We start from the raw sequence: 20,258 nt of genomic DNA on the forward strand, positions 1-20,258 counted from the left end.
TTTGATGGTGAATTGGGTGTTTTGTTTAATTCTTTTCAAAGCAAATTAAAAAATAAAAACAGAAAATTGTGTATACACAGGGATTTGGCGCAAACCGCCAAGGACTCTGGGGAACAATTTAGTTTAGTTAAAATTTGCACATACTTTCTGTTTAATTCAAGAGGATTAAATCTTGTTTGATTTGAACTTGTGTCAAATGCAAGCAATCTGTGCAAATATACAAAGCAAGGAACGGCCCTAGTTCAATGATTGGCAATAAAACCCGACTGAATTAAGTCGTGTAACAGTATGTATGAAATGCACGTGTGATTTATCGACAATGCTGAATTTTTAAAACAAAGTTTGGCAAAGTATTTACGTTCAGGCGCTCGACGAATCAGCGTCAACTTCCGGGTGTCCATCAGCAAATCAGAACGAGTGTGTCGAGTTTTCAAAACCTACCCGCCATCTTTCTTATATTTTAACTGAAGTGGACGAAGAAGAGGACGTTGTTTACTTCATATTTAACGCGGTTTTTTTTATAGATATATATATTGGCCGGTTGACAACGAACAGGTGGTTTTGACATAAACAAGCTACAAGTTACAGGTAAAGAAAAATATAAGATAACAAAGTCTAAAGATACTCATACAATTAGCATTTGTTAGCCTCATTGGGAGAAAGGAAGCATAACTCAGGTGATAAAACGTACAAAACAACGCAAGATATTAATAACAAATGATCTTAATGCTCGCGTAACTACAGTAAAACTCTGTCTTTATCTCTTTTATTCCTGTTTTGGAGAGATTTGGAGTTATATTTCTTTATTTCGAGCTAGTTTCGTGATGAAACGAGAGTTAAACAAGCTAATCTGATCTGACCGGGAGTGGAGCTGTTCGACATGATCATCACTAGTAGTGGATTTTGATTTATTATTAAACAAAGCAAATAAATAAATAAACACCTGGCATACTGCAATAAAGAGATTAAGGAGAAAATGTTTCATGAAATTGTTCCCAGACTGTTTTTTTTTTGTATTAAACATGTATTCATGGATATTGTTTATATTATACCTTTTATTTTTTGCATCAGTGTTGTATTAGACATAATATTCATCCTATGACGTGTATGTACTTGAGATGAATCAAAACCGTTTCTTGGATTTAACCATTTTAACAATGACTCCGATTTTTTGCATTATATTTAACATATAACATATTTGCAGTATGGATTCTCGCTTTGCGCATCTTTACAAGCGAGACAGCAGTGTCTCGATGATAAGAGTGAAAATGTCGAGGCGACGCTCCCAATCACAAAAAGAGAACAGGGAAAAGATGCAAAACCTCCGCAGGCCCCTGGACCAACTTCAAGAGCTGGAGCTTTCTTTGGATGCATCCCATCTTGAGAAGTCAAGAAGTCTTCCTTCCCAAGATACTGGGTGCAAAGATAAAGTAGATAAAAGTAAGATTTCCCCAAGTTTTCCTTCTACCAATCATATCCATGCTGTGCAACTAACTGATAATCCTGTATATCTTTGACTAGATAACAGTGCTGTAGAAGAGAGGAGAAAGATGCTGGCACGTTTTAAAGAGAACAAAGCCTTGCAGAAGGAGAAAGATAGGCGAGAAAAGGAAAAGAAAGGTACATTTAAGGTCGGTCTCTACCGCCCACAGCCTCTGGGATACTTGCCCTTGAATCCTGTTATACCAACGGCAAAAAAGGTGAGCTTAATTTAATTTGCTTGCACGTTTGTATCTTGTGGCTTACAGCTGTATTTCTCAGTGATTCTTATGTTTTTATTTCAGACCACAGAATCTTTGCAATCCACCAGAGTGACCCGTTCTATGAAACAGCATCTACAGCCAAAGGTACATTAGTCTTAGCACTCTTCTCTAGTTTTATATATCTTTTTTTACTCCCTACAATATTTCATTTGTGGCATCTATTTCTGTTTGTTTTTCTGCCTCATACAGCAGCCAGCTGAAAAACAGCCTGCACCTAAAAAGGGTATGAGACATTTTTCTGTGATTATTTCTTTGGGCTTTTAATTTTTTGTTTCTAGAATATTTATTATTCATTTTTCTAGTGTTCATTTAAAAGCACAGTACTGCATTGACCTGTAACAGTAAAGTGGGTTTTGTATTTTGGTCATTAGCTGAGCCACCCGTCACCAGAGCTAACAAGTCTTCAGTGCCAGCAATTGCCAAAGGCAGAATTGCTACAGGTAAATTGTTGACAGGTTGCCCACACTGTCCCGCATGAGTCTCAAAGTTGGTGGAATAATATTTGTTGGATATAGTTTGGGCTTTAAGTCATCTTGTCTCTTTGATAGTTGAACCCGTTGTCAGATGTCCAACTACACGATCAGCTGCTAAAACTGTGACGGCAGCCCTAACAGCCAACTCTGTGGCTAAACCTGCTGCAGGTATATTTTTTCCCCAATTCTCTTTATTAAAATGCATTGGTCTTTATACTTTTCACATTAATTTTTATCATTTCTCATCATTGTCTTTTGTTTGGTGTTCACTAAATGCTAGACCTCAGACCTCCCAAAACAAAAGCTGCTAGCAGGCAGCCTGCAGCACCCTCATCTGGTAGAGGAAAAGCTATGCAGGGTAAGCTCAATGTACAATATACTGAACATTTCCAGGAATATACATTTTCTTAGCATTTTATATATCTAAGCTGACTACCTCTTGTCCAACAGGACATACTGACACTTTGGCAGCTGAAAAGAAGGAAAACAAGGTAAATAAACCTGCAGAGGTTTACACCATCTATCTTTTTTTACAGTTCAGACTGGTATAAATGTATATTATAAGTATAAATAAGTTTGGGAAATGTTTTACCAGGTTGCTGATGAGGTGGTTGCTGCAGTAAATCCCCCTGGTCCTAAAGAGGAAAAGATTACTGAGGACACTAAAGTGACTCCAGTTTCATTTGCACCCCAAGGATTTGTGTTCCAGGCCCCTTCTGGTCTGAGAACATTCCAGCCTACGCCCCTTTCTCCTCGCTCTGCCGATGCCTTCCTCTCACCTAGGTACTTCATTCATGTGCCAGTGATGAGTGGTCTTTTTCAGTATGACTATCTTAAAGCTACATTTCAATGGTTTGTCATGTTTGCATTTTGGAGTGCACAAATTTTTGGTCTTGCTTTTCTGCAGCTTCTCAGTTGAACCCCAGATGGAGCCTACAAACCCAATTTCTCCAACATCTGACTTTTCCTCTGGTCCACCTCTTCCCTCACCTCCACCATGTATGTCCAAACCATGTCCTGCATCTGTTTCTACACCTGCTCCTTCTCCTGAATTTAATCCCACCACTTCTGCCCTACCCACTGCCTCATCTGTCACTTCTTCCTCTCTTTCTTGCCCACCTCCTGCCTCTCCTTCCCCAGCTCTTGTGTCATCTATTCTTCCATCTTCTTCTTCACCTTCCTCTGCAACATCAGAACCTCAGCATGACGTGCCCTATTTCAGGTGAGAGCAGTTGCCTCTGCATACAAGGATTATGTGTATTTACAAATAACTATATGCCTGAGTTTGTGGTATGTGATGTGCATTTGCTTGAATGTATTCTATAGGGCAGTAATGGCTAGCGAGACAGAAAGGTTGACTGGGTTGTCTGAATTTTGGGAGTTACGATTTGAAGATTCCTCAATCCCGGAAGAGAGTGAGTAAATTTTTACGTTGTAATTCAGTCTTTCACGCCCTCTATCCTCATATAGTCATGAAGTTCATGTGCTCTCCTGTACTCTATGTCTCCAGTGCGAGACCGAATGCGCACAGCTGTTGGCCAGGCCAGACTGCTAATAAAGGAACGCTTTGGCCAGTTTAGTGGCCTGGTGGATGATTGTGATTTTGGCAGAGGGGAGAAGATCACGACCTGCACAGACTTGCAGGGGTTCTGGGACATGGTGTACTTTCAGGTGATTATTTAAGAAGTTGTCATTACTGAAATCTTTCTATTATATATTGAGTAAGGAGGTAAATGACATTGCTTGAGAATGTGTTTTTTACTGTGAAAAACGGTTCAGTAATCTCTTACCACTGGTCACCTTGTCTCTTGTATTAGGTGGAAGATGTTGATAAGAAGTTTAATGCATTAAAAGAAGCTGAAGCTAGGGGATGGCAAGAGGAGATCAAGCCTGTCACCAGGCAGAAGAAAGTGGTCAAGGTATACAGACAATATTTAACCTAGTATTTTTTTAATACATCTGCAATATTTATATCAGTCTGTGTTGGTTATGTTCAAAGTACCGAAAATAAATGAATGACTCGATGAGCCTAATTCACTCAAGAATAAACACCTGCCTCATCTAATGCACTCTTGTGTTTAAACCCCAAAAACTCTGTATACTTATTAAACTCATGTCAACTAACTGAACTTTCCCTATGCTGGTTTGTTGATGAAATAATATTGAGGAGATAGATGTATAATTAAACTTCATGTGTTCCCTGTGCATGATGAAGCAAAAGCCCCCTGCTGCAGGAGGTAAGCTGGGAGCAGGTGCTGGAGCCAGTGCTGCTGCAAAGAGTCGGCTGGCTGCAGTGAAAGCTGCCATGAAGGCCAAGCAGGCTGCAGCTAAAACTGCTGAGACTTCAGACAAAGTTCAAGATGAATTGACTCCTGCTTCAAATGCCCCGGCTAACACCTTGCCAGTCCAGACGGTGGTTTTTCATGGAGGCTTCTTTCAGGTGGAGAGTCCAATCAAAGTAGTTGGTACGAGTTCTCTATAGCCTTAACAATTATCTCAGTTTGCCTTGTGATGTTTAGTGATTGTGTTTGACTGTCAACTGATTTAAGGTATGGACACAATTATCCTCAGATGCTGTAAGAAGATCATCTCGGTTGAATGCAGCTACCTTTACCCACATGGTTCCCCATGGGTACTGTTCCCCACATGGGTATAAATTCAGCACACCGGGGAAACTGAAGAGGTCTGCTGTAGTCACACATCCATCTCCTCTTCCTTGCATTTTCACTCCATCTAAAAGTGGATTTACCGCATCCCCTTCTTCCTCTCCTGCTGCAAAAGCACACACCACTGCAACTCCTGTCTGTACTCCTAAACAGCATGCTGATCCCCTTCCTTCCTCCCCCAAACCCATTCATATCAGCCCTGGGCAGGATGGGTCTGTCCCCTATCCCTCACCTAAGGGAGTCTCAGACACGCAACTCAGCCATCCTGATCATCATACAAGTATCAGCAACATCCAGTCAGACCTCATGATCACACCAGAAGATGACCATATGTACCAGACAGCAGACATTAAGCCACACAATTCTCCTTGCCATACAGGAGAACTGCCACTTCAACTTCCTGCACATTCAGTCAACAGTACAGAGCCTGAGGGAAGTGTTCAACAGTCTTCCATGACCGCACTGTCCCACGAGCAAACTGAAAGGACTGTGATTGCTGAAGTGGACATGTTCCACTCAGACAGTCAAGCCCATGCTATGAGTTTCACCCACTCACCTTCAGCATGCAAGACCACTCCACAAGCAGTCTCTATGGAGAGCTGTGTCTCAGTCCCTTGCTCCCCCTCTGTGATGTCCACCACACCACAGCAAGTCCAGGTCTCTCCAGCGCCATCAGGCAAAATTGATATTTGTGTTAATGAAAGGTAAATGACACTAATTAATTCCATTTCTAAATTTGTGATAGAGGTTAAAGAGTTCTGCTCAAGGAAGTTAAACAAACTAACATTGAATTCACAATTTATAACTTGACGTGAACTATCTGGGAATCCGGGTTTAAGAAGACGGAATTGATGCATATGAAATAAACATTCTGTAAGCCAGAAATTTCCAATTATTTACAAATTTAACTGAGGATACTTAATGGGTTTTTCTTCAGATGAATGTTCATTAACTTTGTCCTTTTAATCTTACTGTATTTTTTAGGAATGTTTTAGTTGTATTGTAAATGTTGAAATTTTTAATGAGGATGGCATCTAAGTTTTGATAGTGCCTAGACCTTTCTTCTTTAAGTCTTTCTTAGGAAGATGTTCAAGAAAACCAGATCCAGTTCAGCTTTATATCAACCATTAAATATAAGTTTCTACACTGGAACAATGGTTTACCTACAAGCAAAAGCTAATTAGTGCAGATTTTTATAAATCATGGCTTTATTTTTATTTTTTTTATATATATAGATCTAACAGTGCAGACTGTAAAGTGACTGAAAATCAAGACAGTGAGGTAATCATCTCCAGTCCATTCCTTATCTAGTAATGCTTATGTGGAAATTTATGCCAACTGAGTGTAATGCTGCTGCTATTATTATTATTATTTTAATTTTAGACTATTCCTGATCTGGACTTTGAGCGATATCTGCAACCCACAGCCCGATGCAGCTTATCTCCAGTGCAGAGTATGGCAGTGGAAAGGTTCTCACTTGGACTAGAAGATGCTGAAATGGAGAGCCCTCAGGCCCACCATGCAGAAGAGCCTGTTCAGGATGCACAGATGACTCCTACAGGTACACTAGGTATTCAGATTGCTGTTTGCTTTTTCCACTTTGGTGTTTAATGGAGGTGGATTTAAGCATGTGGCCCTCACCACTCACTCTCTTCACACTTTTTAATTCAGCTTTCCCCAGAATTGCACCACTGCTGGTCACTCCCTGGACTGAAGAGGTGGATTTGGCTCTTTCCTGAACTTCTAATACACTCACCTGCAACAGCACTATAAAAAATACCTTTGATACTAGTTTATTTCATCAGCATTTAAGCATTAACCAAATTGTTGTTTCAGATGATTGCCAATCAGTTGCTGTTCACCCCCGAGCAGAGGGAAAGAGTGAGACAATCGGTCTGTGAGCGTGACCTCATGATGTTTACACCACCTGAAGACATTTAATTCGAGCAGAGATGTGGACAAACCTCATTACCTTTATTTACTTTTAAACAGTACTATTTGGTGTTAAATATACTTAGATAAGCAAATTTATATATACCTTTACGCATTTGTAAAATTTTTATCAATTAAAACAAGCTTTTTCGGAATCCTCTGTCTCATTTCTTTTTCTTCTTGTTGTTGGGTGATCGCTTCAAATCCAAAGAGTTGGAGGAGGTCACTGGGGTTGTGAGAGCTGTGGATGAATTGTTCAGGTCGTTTAAGGCGTGGCTTCTCTCTTCATCTTCCTCCATTTGTTCTTTGGAGTGCTCTGCGTTTTTTTTGGTTCTCTCTACTTCTGCCCTCCGCTGATCTCTTAGAATAAAACCAACATGCGTGATCAATAACATATCCTTGATTCTGTCCCTTGCATGCCATAGGCAGTTACTGGAACAATTTGCTTTATAGTGAAAATGAGACTTGACAAAATGTAAAAAATGTAGTTATTATGCCAAAAGGTTAAGTACTTAGCATTTGCCTTGGCCTTTTCTAGAGTGATTCTGTTGTCAGTGGTTTGTTTTCTGCGTTCCTTTTGCATCTCCTTTTTACACACCAAGTTGTGTTCATATGCTGGGAAGAATGTGTGCGTGAAGAACTGGTCAATGTGAGTAATCCAGTTCTCTAGCTGTTCTTCCGGTTGTTCCTCTGTACCTTCTACCCAATAATACACAAACCATATCACAAACAATACACAATCTCTGATGTGCTTTGAACAGCCAGTTTAGATCCTAAATTCCCTGATCTAGTAAGTAAAACAAAGCCAAAGAAATGCATGCATACTCTACATCTATTTACAAGTCAAAATTATTTGTATGTGCATCTGAAAGTACATTGTACCTTTATGTTGTAACTCTTCAGATGACTGTACTGTTGCACTGGATTTAAATTCCTTAAAGGAGACATGAGTTAAGTAGGTTTTTTCCCAGCAAACAAATGTAAAGAAATTGTACAACTTGATATAATAGAAGAGACCTCAAGAGATTTCAGGCTGACGGCAGATGAAATGATGGTGCTTGAGGACAGCACTGTTGACTCGTACTGCTGGAGATCACATGAAATGTGTCCAATTGTGTACACATACAAATTTGATTTAGGTTAAATCTAAACATGCTCTCACAATTCGCTCTAAAACAGCATTGTGAACATTCATAGTCCATAGTTCTGAACTGAGTTGTCAAAGTGATGCTGTATTCACAAACCTGAGGAGATGCCAACTGGCTCAGAAAAGGGCTATGTTTCATCTGATCTCTTGTTGGAGTCTCATACTGTCTGTGTGGCGCAGTTCCAACTCCATGTATGTTCTTCACTTCAGCACAACCTATCAGTGCCTCAAAGAACTCGAGAAAATGGATCTGCAATGCAGTTATTACATTCAACGTTTAATTAGAATTTGAAGTTACTGAAAACAATAGCAGGGTTTTCCCCAAAACAATGAATGACACCAGTCAGTCCACATTTGCTCCCACCAAGCACCAGGTTAATGCATCTGGTATTTGGTGAACTGGACTGCTTGGTTTATGCATGTTTAGAGCAAAAATGTTTTTAATTACTCATGGCAGTTAGCTTTAAAATGTGATGTTAATAGTGAACCCAACCTCCAAATCCAGGTTACTGTGAGTAGAACTGTAGATCACAGGATTTTCTAGTGAGAGGATCTCCAGTAATCTTGTTGTGGTTAATGCACAATCAAAGAGACCAAGAACCTGTAAATAAAAAAAATATATAAATTGTTTAATTAGGTTTGTTTAAAACATGTAGTAGTGATAAAGTGTTTACCTTAAACATCCAGACGAAGTGCCTGGCAGTCATGATGTCAGAGATGACAGTTGAGATGACTTTAGGGACAGTCTGGTATATGTCCCAGCATCTGTCAATATAGCGCTTGCCAATCATAGCATGAAGATGGTGACTGTAAAGAGGTCCTGAATCATATTTCATCACATGAGGGTTTTAAACTGAGATTCAATGAAAATTTAGGTGATATTTAAAACAATACTGACACTATATAATAAATACTGGATCACCTTTTACAGGAATGATGTTGTGCCTCATGAGTTTGGAAAAGCACTCTGCAAGTACATTGCTAGAGGACCTGAAGAATTAAGTATTAAGTAAGATTTTAGCCTGAAACCTTCACACTGTTAGCAATGATCAACTCTCCACTGGAAAAAGTAACACTTACTCAAAGTCTCTGTGGTAAATATGGTATGCTGCAATGACAATACAACTAATCCACTTCCTTAGCAACATTGTACTAGAAGGTGAATGAACCTCCCCTGAAGACACATCCTCTATAGGAAAGAGAAAAATGGTGTCAGTTCATCTAGAAGAGGTTTTTATTTGTAAACGTTATTCTAACAAAACATGCCAAACAGAAATGAAACCATGCCACAAGATTTGCTAAGATTTACTGTTAATAAGGTGGTCCAACTGCGCAAGTGTTAATCCATTTTGGTGAACACTGCAATCCTTAAGAAAGTGCCAAAACTGTAGCTGACTGAGCAGGAAAGTGTTGTCTTGAGATTTCTCATGTCCAAGGCTGCTGTACACACTATATGTTGTCCTCAAAATTGTGATGTGTCTCATAATGGCAAATTCCACCTGAATACATATGAACATAATGAATGTCAACCCAGATATACTCTAATACATTATATATAGTATAGTATTATAGAAACAACAATAATTATATTGTTGAAAATTAATATTGTAATAATAATAATAATAATAATAATAATAATAATGTTCGCTGTTTTTGAAGCCTAAACCATAATTAAATGATTTTAAAATCAGACTGACCTGTCTGAGCTCCTTCCTTCTTCGCACTTCAGGAATTCGGTTTAATAGAGTCTCAATGCTCAAAACTAAATCAGGACCAAGTATTGAGGCACTTCTGTCTAACTCTTCAGTTCTATGAGGTAAGCCATCTAGTGCACATAATGAACTAGTGGAGGATGCTGGAACTTCCGCCATATGGTCATCAATAAACTCCCCGTCATATTCGTGACCATTTTTGAAAATAAACTTTCCCTGAGGAAAAAAAAACATTTCCTGTAATGCTAAGGAAAGAAACACGGTGCTACCTTTTAGGATATAAAAAGAGCAAAAGGATTTACCTGACCGTGTTTTTTGTTATCCTTCCAAGATCCAGTGTAAACCGCTCCACTTGCATAGACGAATGTTCCTTGACCATGACGCAGACCTTGAACAAATTCCCCTTTATACTCATTCCTCATAGGATACTGAGAGCCAGAAACTCGTTGCAAAAACCATGTCTGTGTCCCATGCCCATGCTGCAAAGAATATGGATCTATTTACAACATAGAGATGGAAATGTGGACTACAGTGTGTTTGTATACAGTGAATTGTTTAAGACCAGGTAGAAACTCAGACCTGAACACCATTATACCATTGCCCACTGTATTGCTGACCCAGTTTAATCCATTTCATTGTTCCTTCCCCGTGTCTGACGCTGTTCTTCCACTGGCCTTCATATGTGTCTCCTGATTGATAGCTAGTGTGGAAGATAAGTGTATCAATCATTTTCATGTGTTAGTGGAGTGTGAGCACCAACTGAAATTTGGAACTGTGGGAGTCAGCACATACCAGCGCATACCCCAGCCTTTTCTTTGGTTGTTTTCCCAGTCACCCTCATACCAAGATGTTGCCTCCAGATTGAAGAACATTGTCCCCTGTTACAATCAATTTATGTATTACATTAAGAAAACCACAGTTAAAAAAAAGAAAATTTACACAAAACATATTCTTTCCTACCTTGCCATGCCTTTTGCCTTTGTGCCATTGCCCTCTGTATGTAGTGCAGGTTTTGGCAGATTTGTAAGTTCCAGTGCCATGGCGGATTCCATTGTATACCTCTCCTTCATAGGTGCTACCGTCTAACCATGTATACATCCCATGTCCCATAGGAGCATTTGATTTAAAGTCCCCCTGTCAAATGCCATCAGTGTTAGAAATTTAAATCACTGTAGTGTTCCTACCCTGAAAAGTTTAGTTCTAACACTCCTGAAACTGGAACTAGAAGGAGGGCAGACGTAATTCCTTCAAGGGTGTGAAAACTGCACCTTGTTATTATACAGAGGTTTAAACACCGACATCATGTGATTTAAAAAAAAATAAAAATAAAAAAAGATTTCAATATATTTGTCTTTGTCTTAAGAAATTAATCTATCTAACCTCTTATAGGGTGGCCAGCTTTACATCCTCATCTATGTATTGACCTTTAGTAATTGCTTTATCTTGGTCTTAATCCTCTCTGCTCCAGGAGCACATAAAAAAGACTTCTCAAAAGGATTCAATGGAACACTGACTAAAACAAAGCAGCACTAAAAATGAACGAATAAACGAACAAATTATTTTTTTTAACCAAATAGATAAGATAAGATAAGATATACCTTTATTCTTCCCACAATGGGGAAATTAAAAATAAACACTACAGGCAGGTTTCTCCAGTGGACCAGAGTTGGTTACCCTGCTGTAAATCCTGCATGAAATCTTCATCATGATGCTTGTATTATTCGTGCATGGATCAACCAAATGTTTACACACCTTATACTTTAAACCATCTGCCCATGTGTATTCTCCATGCCCATGCATCACGCCATCCATAAAGTTTCCCTGGGAAATAAATATTGAAAAGCTAATAAGTAAGTTGCGTACTTAGGTATAACATATTGCTTTGTCCTATTTACAGTAACTATTATTTGACCTTGTACAGATGTCCACCTATAAAGTAGGCCACTCCTTCCCCATGGAACAGCTCTCCTGATCTACTGCCTTCATATCTGAAAGACACTCGGGTCAGTTTGTCTGCCTTAACACCCCGTTAGAGAGCAGTTCATTCTGTTTAGTAACCAAACCTCTGAATAATGATGTCTGAGAGAACAGCTGGAATCTCAGGCTCGGTTGTTGTTTCTGTCTCTAATGCAGGCTGGAATGTTGTAGCTGACGCTGAGAAGTCCGTATTCGGGGCGGAGGAATATTTCAATCCATTAGGCGATAATTCAAGCGTTTTGTTTACATCCGCCATTGCGGACGCCGCTAGAAAGCAAGCACTCGGCTCGGGCGCAACCTGGTGATCCGGACTGTTAGGGCGGTGTGTTTACAGCAACAGGTTGCTAAGTACATTAATCCCTCGAACATTCGCCAGGTTAAGTTCCAGAACCCGTCATGGATCAGGAGGAATCGCGAATGTTTGGTACGAGTCAATAAGAAAGCTTTAGTTCGAGTTTAACCCCTAAATATGACCCAAATCTTGCTCCCAAAACACTTTAATTTCATTTAAACGTTAGCTTAATAAATTACTCTTAAAAATAATAAATGGTTTACGTACAAATAGAGTGCAGTATCACCTAATGGCTATTTGCCACACTAGGGTATTTACAGTATACCAATATTACCCCTACAGGATACCAATGTTACCCCTAAAGTATACTAATGTTACCCCTACAGTATACCGATGTTACCCCTACAGTATACTGAGGTTACCCCTACAGGATACCGATGTTACCCCTACAGTATACTGAGGTTACCCCTACAGGATACCGATGTTACCCCTACAGTATACTGAGGTTACCCCTACAGTATACCGATGTTACCCCTACAGTATACCAATGTTACCCCTACAGTATACTGAGGTTACCCCTACAGGATACTGATGTTACCCCTACAGTATACTGAGGTTACCCCTACAGTATACCGATGTTACCCCTACAGTATACTGAGGTTACCCCTACAGGATACCGATGTTACATCTACAGGATACTAATGTTACCCCTTACAGTATACTGATGTTACCCCTAACCCTACCCTAGTGCATGCTAACTACAAGAAAGGAAGAAAGAGAACAAAAGTATATATGCACATTAAAAAAACATTTCTTACCGATTTTACACTTAAAATCATGAAAACGTATAAATTAGGTTCAAAGAAAATTTTGCGAATCCCGAAAACGTGAATGCACGAGTTATTACTGTAATCATGTATGGACAGTGGGTCAAATGGGTAAAACCTCACAAGCGTTGATCATTTCTGTTAACAGTTCTTTATTAATACACTGAAGTGAAATTCACACAAAAATGTGAACATAAAACAATTAGTTATAAGTTGAACGATAAAAGAAAGTTAAATGAAAAGAATACACAACACACTACAATAACAAAGATTAAAACGACAATGCAATATGTATAAGTTTCAGTCTGTACAAGAAACCATATATACAAATGTGTTCCATCTTGAAAGAAAAACAGCTGCTTCTGAATACAGCAGTTAAAATGCATCATCATGCATCAGTCCTGAGAAATAACATCAAGATTCAGCAGGTGCCTAATGGTCGGCCGGCCATGAGGACAGTTCCAAGGCTGCTCAATTTCCCCCATGTGGACCACAAGCTTCTTCATTTCACTGGGATTCAGTGCAGTACCAATCATTACCTGTGACCACAAAAAGCAATATGACTGTTTAAAAAGAAATGTTTTGTAAATAAAGTTAACTTTTTAAGAAATATAGTCTAGCGAAAACAATTTCATGCACTTATCTTACGACAGTTAATTAGTTAATATTAAGATAATTAGTTATTCTGAATATTAAACCCCTTTAGGTGAGTTTTTAACATTTGCATACTCATAATAAGCTGTCAAATTTGCATGGCATTAACAGAATTAATCATCTAAATGCCCTTGTTAAATCAAGCACAAATAAAAGCATCTGTAGACTCATTTAGACTTGTATTTCCTTTTAAAATCCTCTAACTCTGTAATGTGTGTTGGTATTAGAATAGTGCAAATGCGAAGCTAGACGCACTGATTTGCGGCATGCTCTCGACGCAAACATCTGCCTGACTCGAGAAGGGCGGCACATGACTCCAGGACTGTCACTAAGCATGAAGATGAGCTCCTCAATGTCACCAGGGCCAAAGGTCCAGGTCTTGCTTGTGGGTACAGATATCAGCTTCACTCTTTCCATGACTGGTGCTACAAAATATGACATTACACTTAAAATTAACCTCTACATACAAAAGGTACATAGGAATACAGTGAGCTTACAAATATTAGGTGCTCTTGCATGTACCATTCTCATCAATGAGGAAGTCAAAGCCATTTTTCTTGAAGATTTCCAGATTTTCAATCAGAATTGTTTCACTTACAGCAGGAAGGTGGAGATTCTGTGGACTGAGATGAAAACAGAAAACGTCTTTTCACCTCAAAATGCATGTGAATTCCTTGTTAAATGTGCATCAAAGTCCAGACTTACATTATAAGTCTCTGTCCTTTTAGGACAGTATGTTGCTGTAGCATCTCAAAGTTGTACTTTTCGTCTGTGGCATGCTGGTCAATAATGAAAAGATCTGACTTTATCTTGGTAATGATAAAACCCAGGTTGAACTGACCAATGATCTCCATCTCCTTAAACATGTCCTTGCTAACAAAAAAAACACAGACAAACCATATAAATGATTCAGGCAGTTATAAAGAACCACAGTTGTAGAATAAGTGATCTCTGTACCTTATTTCTTTCTTCAACTCATCCTCAGCACTCTGATTTTCACCAGGGTTAATTTTTGCCCTGAAGCGTCTATATTTTAGCTCCTTATCATTCTGCTTTTGCTTCTGGGTCTTTAATCTCTCCATCCTTTTAACCAGCTCGGTCATTGAAAATTGCAAGGGCACTGTTTTTCTCTGCACACTGACCGGTTTGTCAAACAGTCCACAGGAAGCACCACTCGCACTGGAGGATGGCAGTTGGAGCTGTTCAGATAGGTCATCATCCCACCTACATTTCTTTGCCTTGGGACTAGAAATCCTTTCAGTATTAATAACAGACAATGTCTCTTTCTTTGTCGCTTCTAAACCATCATGCACCTCATCCACAGACACACTGACGCAAGACTCTGTTTTAACGCTATGTTCTTCTAAAACAGAGTCTGGAGAGTCAAATTCAGAGCTGCTTCCACACAGTGTGTCTGGGGTTTGTGTGAAAGAGCTTTGCTCTGACAGACCTGAATCAGCCTCAATGTCCGACTTGTGTTCATGTTTGCTTAGGTCTGAAGCACAATCTGATGGTCTGCTGTAGTTAGTCATTTCTGAGCAATGGAAAAAAGACTGCATCTTTTTTTGTGTAGGACCGTTACGCAGAGTTTTACTGTTAGACGTCTTTGTCGTGACACTAGTATCCTGATGTTTTGAAAATGCTGCCTTTAGTCCAGCTAAGTTAAATGATGTCTTTGGAGTCTGTGTCAAAGTCTCTGAATCATCCTCTGAAGTCAATCCACTCAGTGAAGCTTTCCGAAGACCTTCTGAACTTTTAGCAGAATCACCACATCTGGAAAAACCTGAGAAACAGGAACAGTGAAACAAATCATTATAATTTGTCAGTAGAATTTGTCTGATTGTACATGGGAATGCTGTAAATGGACACACATACTGCCTGTGATTAGTGGTGTGTGATTGAGACTGATTTTATTGACTCCAGTCTCATACATGGCAATGAGAGAGCTCTTCATTGTAGCAAGCAACAGCTGCTCCTCCTGCAGAAATATCTGACGCTTATCTGGTGTAACGTTGACGTCAACGCATTCTACATGGAGGAGAAAAGAAAGTGTTATATTTATTATGCTAGTTATACTGTATGTCATCTATCCATGTTTTTTACAGTAAGAGCTTTGGGTTTGTCATTTTTTTCCCTCACCTGAAGCAACAGAAATGTTTAGAGCAACAAATGGGTACTGATGACGGTTGAACATGTGATACACCTCGTTTATAAGTTTGGAAACCTGTAAGAACACATTAGTTAGAATAAATCTCTATATATAGTGTAAAAGCAGTATAATGTCAAGTAAAAGAAATGTCTGCACCTTAGATGGATCACAGGGCCTTTTGTTGATATAGAAGAACTGCCGGTCTGTTGCGCTTCGTCCCACACCATGATCAGCTTGTGATACATAACCAGAGATCCTGGATTGCATGTAAGAAAAAAATGAGGAATCCTTTTGCCTCAGTCTAAATTAGCAACAAATCATCTACAACAAATGATCAACTACAATCCAAACACATGGCATGTTTGGTTCACCAGAGTTTAATCTTGCTGTCATTTCAATAACACTATAGTTCAGAGGAAGCAAAGATCATCTCATTTCCATTTCATTTATAGTATTTGGAACACGCCCTTATCCAGAGCGACATACAACTGAGCAATAGAGGGTTAAGTGCCTTGCTCAGGGGCAATGCAGTGGCAACTTTGTGGCCTGGGATTTGAACTCACAAACTTCCGATCAGTAGTCCAACACCTTAACACCTTAGAGTTTAAGCCAAACAGAGTAAATGTGCAAATGTGGAAGAACCTTTATACAATTTACCTGAAAATCATATTAAGAAGACAGACATGAAACTCACTTGAAAAGGTCTTTAGGAAGTTGTTCCCCAGTTAATCCATAATCCTCTTTAACACTCTCATTGGGAGATATTTGCTGAAAAGGAAGTAGACTCTGGAGCTGTGAAGTAGAGTATTACATTAACATTTATGACAATTGGCAGGCACCCTTATCCAGAGAGACTTACATTGTCATCTCATTTTATACAACTGAGCAATTGAGGGTTAAGCAGCCTGAGCAGTGGCAGCCTGTGGACCTGAGATCTGGGCTCACAACCTTCCGAATGGCAGTCCAACACCTCAACCACTCGGCTACCACATCCCCCACAAATAAGAATAACATGGTGTTCATAATTACATATTTACAAATAAAAACAAAAATTACATGTATTTTCCTAACAACTTTTCTAAAAATTAAGCATTTTTTCTAAAAATTTACCATCTACATACCATTTAATCCTTACATCCAGGACGTGATAATAATGTTAAGGTAATCTTACTCTAACTACAATTCTGTGATGTTAACCTCATTAAAGCTGGTTTTCTCTCTGTGAGCATTTTCTTTCTTCTGCATGTAACAGACTCCTTATTACTGCACTACAAGCAAAGCCAACACCATTCCACATGCAGTATATAACACAGATGTGTCACAATACTGCTGAGTTCAACAAAACCTATTTTACATTTCCACTGACACCAAGCTGATGCCTCGACTAGAATATACATTTGCTTATTTCTGAAAGTTTAAGACAGACAAAAACTGTAGTCTCGAAGCAAAAAGCTCAGAGGTGAGGAACAAGTCATGTCATAGCTTGAGCTTGAAGATGGAGTTCTTTCGTCATCAGGACTGCCATTAAGAATATCATGACCTTTGCAAAGCACTGCTGTTTATAGAAATCTATAAATATGGGCATAGATGACAATTTAACTTCATATTGTGAATTCTATTCTCACAGAAGCAACACTTTTACATAGTTATTTTGCTGTGCATTATGGGACACACATCTGATTACGGAAAGCTCCTGAAACAGTGGAACTGTGAGCTGGTTCATGAAATAGTTTACTGATTCCCGTAAAAAGCACTGACATTTAATTTTAATTTTTTTACCTGTTTTGGGCCAAACAGTGCTCCAATGTTGTCTCTCATGCTCTGGCTCCCGCTGGTGCACACTAAAGTGTTACGCTTGCCTTGCCCAAGCTGATTAGTGCATGTGATTCGCACACCAGTAGAGATGATGCAGTATGACTGGAGGACATGGACCATCTTAGAAAACTCCTGTATGATAAAGCAGACCAACTGAGAAGAAGAAGAAACGGACACTGACATGTTTACCATGTCACAACAACAGCATCTGAACATTGCACACTGCAGTGAAACCTTTTTGATGTTGCGCTGAAACTCTTTGTGGCGAACTGGCAGGGTGGAGAAGAGCTGCTGAAGGCTGACCGTCATCCCCTGCTGTCGGGGATGAGGAGCTCGCTGGACAAGACGGCCGTTGTGGTCAAAGACGAGCCGAGTTCCAACATGGCTGCTTTCATGACAGGTAACCACGCTGAGGTCACTGAGGACAGTTATTACAGAAGACTGAACTGTACACAAAGAGCAGCTTTAAAATAGTCACTATAACTCTGTATATTCTAACATGGGAGACGCACACATCAGGTAAAGTGATTCTTAAACCAGATAAACTTAAATTAAAATTAAATTAAAATTAAATATTTTTATTAAGCAGCCTTTTAAGCCTCCTTCAGCCTTGGACAAGCTTTTCCATTCCTTTAAACCAACCTCACCCTGTCTATTACACTATTATTGAAATACTGAACTCCTGAAATTTTGAAAAATGATTACTTCACTGTACTATTATATATATAAAATATATATACCATGAAGGTAGTTACAGTTGAAAATAATTGTATAGAGCGTACTTATCCTATTTTTCGTTTCTGTTTCTTGTCACCTGCATCTTAACATCACTGTAGAAGATTACCTATCATGTGTGTCCTAAGATATAAATTGATAAGAAAGGAATCCTTTTTTTTTTTTTTTACAATGATGTTGATTTCATAAATTGGAGTAACGATCATCCAATACTGATCTTCATGCTAATATCAAATATCATTATTTTTTATCAGATCATTGCATCATGACGAATATTGTTTCTACTGTAACAGTGTCGTGGTCTCTGTTACTCTGGCAGTGTGATACACAGACTCAGAAAATATAAGGACAAACCTGAGGGCACATAGTGAGCTCAGGGCTTCACCACGGAAGCCAAAAGTCTCAACATGAATTAAGTCGGAGAAATCTCTCAGTTTCGATGTATGGTGCTTTAAAGCTGTGGATAGAAGTGGGGGGGGAATGAGCACAACAAAGGAAACAAATTTTTTTTAAAAACCAAACTCTGTGCTGTGAATGTAACTCACTCAGTCCTTCGAAGTTTTCCTCCTCCACACCTCGTCCATTGTCAGAGACTTCCACCAGCTCGGTCCCGTTCTCTTTGAGCCTGATGTCTGAAATCCAAACAAAAACAGTTCAGAATAAGGTCACACTGTTTACATTAAAGCTTCAAGATTAACTTAAGATTCAACTTTATGGTCACTGCACGTGGTTACAAGGCAACAAAACGCAGTTAGCACCTAACCAGAAGTGCATTATAGACATATGCACAAATGTAAATAATAAGTAGATATTCACTTTCCTAATCTATATATACAGAGTGCATACAGGATGTATATGAACATGGAATATATATATATATGTGAATATAGAGAGAAGCCTTTATTTTTGCCACATATACATTACAGAACAGTGAAATTCTTTCTTCACATATCCCAACTTTGGAGGTTGGAGTCAGAGCTCAGGGTCAGCCATGATACAGCATCCCTAGAGAATTGAGGGTTAAAGGCTTCGCTCAAGTGCCCAACAGTGGCAACTTAACCTTAACCGCCTCTGTGGGGTAAAAGCTGTTCCTCAGCCTGCTGGTCTTGGGCTGCAGGCACCTAAACCTCTTTACAGAGAGTAACAGTTTATAGGCAGGGTGAGACATGTCCTTGTCTCATCTGCGTTCCTCATTAATACTCTTTAAACTCTGGACTCACCAACTTGTGTGGCACCCGCATCGATGCTGTTCTCTACCAGTTCTTTCACAGCTGTGGCCAAAGTCAACACCACCTGCCCAGAGCAGATCTGATGCACAGAACGTTTATCAATGGCCCTGATGGCTCTGGCAGGATCCGAGCTGCAAATACAAACACGTCCACGTTTTAAGAGTCATGACATTTTTTTCTTTTATTTTTTTAAAAAGTCAGAGTTTCTATTTCTCGGTGCTGGTGCAAACCTTTAATGTGCGCTTTTATACTTTTGCACGCGTCTTAAAAACATGGACCTAGATTAAATATGTAAACAAGCTCAAAACACCTAATAAAACTCACATTACCTAGGGTCTGTCATCGTCCCCGAGGCAGCTACCGAACTACATGTTCTACACGCTGACTTTCACACGAAATGTTTCCACGTAAACTGTTATTTATTCATATCAAACACGCACCACTTTCTCCAACATCATTACTACAACTTCCCGCTAGATCTGTTAACTCGGCGCATGGGAATGGTTTCCTCCGGAAATCTCACAGTTTCGTAGATTTACACTTCATTAGCAAACGAAACTCCTCGAGGTGTATGACATGTAGATCGCCGCGAGGCTGCGTAACTACAATTTGTTTGCGTTTGAGAGCATCAAGTCGCCACACATTATGCGCAAAACGTAGCACACGAATAAACTTAGAATCTTGCAAGCGGACAATGTCGAGCAGCGGTCAATGTATTATATGTTGTTGAAAATTATGTTGTTTTTTTTACTTTTTCTGAAGACTTTAGAATGACATTAGATCTTTAGTTTATTTAGATTTTATTTTGCTTTTTTTGCATTTGTGACATGGTATTGTGAAAGGTTTCATCATACAAAGAGTAGAGCGCAATTAGGGACTATGTGCAA

At 39.2% G+C, this 20,258-nt stretch overlaps 3 protein-coding genes across 9 annotated transcripts; 1 reads left to right on the top strand and 2 right to left on the bottom strand.

Annotated features, from left to right (window-relative positions):
- The first annotated feature begins 432 nt into the window (after positions 1–432).
- dlgap5 (discs, large (Drosophila) homolog-associated protein 5) lies at positions 433–6,989 on the top strand. 6 transcript variants are annotated; one of them, XM_060860460.1, is made up of 20 exons: positions 433–588; positions 1,205–1,440; positions 1,522–1,700; positions 1,785–1,847; positions 1,953–1,986; positions 2,135–2,203; positions 2,312–2,404; positions 2,517–2,594; positions 2,687–2,727; positions 2,832–3,019; positions 3,144–3,458; positions 3,563–3,651; positions 3,747–3,907; positions 4,054–4,155; positions 4,452–4,701; positions 4,808–5,606; positions 6,138–6,183; positions 6,286–6,472; positions 6,574–6,620; positions 6,739–6,989. In XM_060860460.1, the coding sequence occupies exons 2-20, from the start codon at positions 1,206–1,208 to the stop codon at positions 6,841–6,843; spliced, it is 3,081 nt and encodes a 1,026-aa protein (XP_060716443.1). In that variant the 5' UTR covers positions 433–588; position 1,205; the 3' UTR covers positions 6,844–6,989. The 6 variants fall into 6 exon arrangements, with proteins under 6 accessions (XP_060716443.1, XP_060716459.1, XP_060716452.1 ...); XM_060860476.1 differs by having other exon boundaries at positions 6,286–6,463; XM_060860469.1 differs by having other exon boundaries at positions 1,956–1,986.
- rsph10b (radial spoke head 10 homolog B) lies at positions 6,856–11,942 on the bottom strand. 2 transcript variants are annotated; one of them, XM_060860524.1, is made up of 18 exons: positions 11,757–11,942; positions 11,606–11,681; positions 11,446–11,514; positions 10,654–10,827; positions 10,486–10,571; positions 10,273–10,393; positions 9,996–10,172; positions 9,679–9,909; positions 9,291–9,480; positions 9,062–9,170; positions 8,904–8,971; positions 8,656–8,801; positions 8,475–8,582; positions 8,079–8,231; positions 7,852–7,917; positions 7,717–7,768; positions 7,347–7,533; positions 6,856–7,194 (listed from the first exon to the last, which is right to left on the bottom strand). In XM_060860524.1, the coding sequence occupies exons 1-18, from the start codon at positions 11,924–11,926 to the stop codon at positions 6,999–7,001; spliced, it is 2,379 nt and encodes a 792-aa protein (XP_060716507.1). In that variant the 5' UTR covers positions 11,927–11,942; the 3' UTR covers positions 6,856–6,998. The 2 variants fall into 2 exon arrangements, with proteins under 2 accessions (XP_060716507.1, XP_060716499.1); XM_060860516.1 differs by having other exon boundaries at positions 7,852–7,920.
- A 979-nt stretch (positions 11,943–12,921) lies between these two features.
- Positions 12,922–19,865, bottom strand: pms2 (PMS1 homolog 2, mismatch repair system component). Its single transcript, XM_060860537.1, has 15 exons — positions 19,701–19,865; positions 19,363–19,502; positions 18,688–18,774; positions 18,497–18,599; positions 17,642–17,825; positions 17,372–17,539; positions 16,287–16,384; positions 15,749–15,848; positions 15,583–15,667; positions 15,319–15,471; positions 14,401–15,226; positions 14,149–14,316; positions 13,966–14,066; positions 13,699–13,868; positions 12,922–13,328 (listed from the first exon to the last, which is right to left on the bottom strand). The coding sequence occupies exons 1-15, from the start codon at positions 19,712–19,714 to the stop codon at positions 13,185–13,187; spliced, it is 2,541 nt and encodes an 846-aa protein (XP_060716520.1). The 5' UTR covers positions 19,715–19,865; the 3' UTR covers positions 12,922–13,184.
- Positions 19,866–20,258: the final 393 nt, after the last annotated feature.

This window comes from Tachysurus vachellii, chromosome 2 (genome assembly GCF_030014155.1).
Source record: "Tachysurus vachellii isolate PV-2020 chromosome 2, HZAU_Pvac_v1, whole genome shotgun sequence".
Taxonomy (NCBI): domain Eukaryota; kingdom Metazoa; phylum Chordata; class Actinopteri; order Siluriformes; family Bagridae; genus Tachysurus; species Tachysurus vachellii.

Excerpts from the sequence above, each read along its gene's own strand:
- rsph10b (XM_060860516.1), bottom strand. The coding sequence starts at position 11,926 with ATGGCGGATGTAAACAAAACGCTTGAATTATCGCCTAATGGATTGAAA. Across the intron at positions 10,394-10,485 it reads AAAGGCTGGGGTATGCGCTG|CTATCAATCAGGAGACACAT; the intron begins GTATGTGCTGAC and ends CTTCCACACTAG. Across the intron at positions 7,195-7,346 it reads AAGGCCAAGGCAAATGCTAA|AGATCAGCGGAGGGCAGAAG; the intron begins GTACTTAACCTT and ends TTTTATTCTAAG.
- dlgap5 (XM_060860460.1), top strand. The coding sequence starts at position 1,206 with ATGGATTCTCGCTTTGCGCATCTTTACAAGCGAGACAGCAGTGTCTCG. Across the intron at positions 1,441-1,521 it reads CAAAGATAAAGTAGATAAAA|ATAACAGTGCTGTAGAAGAG; the intron begins GTAAGATTTCCC and ends ATCTTTGACTAG. Across the intron at positions 2,728-2,831 it reads CTGAAAAGAAGGAAAACAAG|GTTGCTGATGAGGTGGTTGC; the intron begins GTAAATAAACCT and ends ATGTTTTACCAG.
- pms2 (XM_060860537.1), bottom strand. Across the intron at positions 14,317-14,400 it reads GAGTTGAAGAAAGAAATAAG|CAAGGACATGTTTAAGGAGA; the intron begins GTACAGAGATCA and ends TTTTTTTGTTAG. Across the intron at positions 13,329-13,698 it reads CGAGAGCATGCCGCAAATCA|GTAATGATTGGTACTGCACT; the intron begins GTGCGTCTAGCT and ends TTGTGGTCACAG.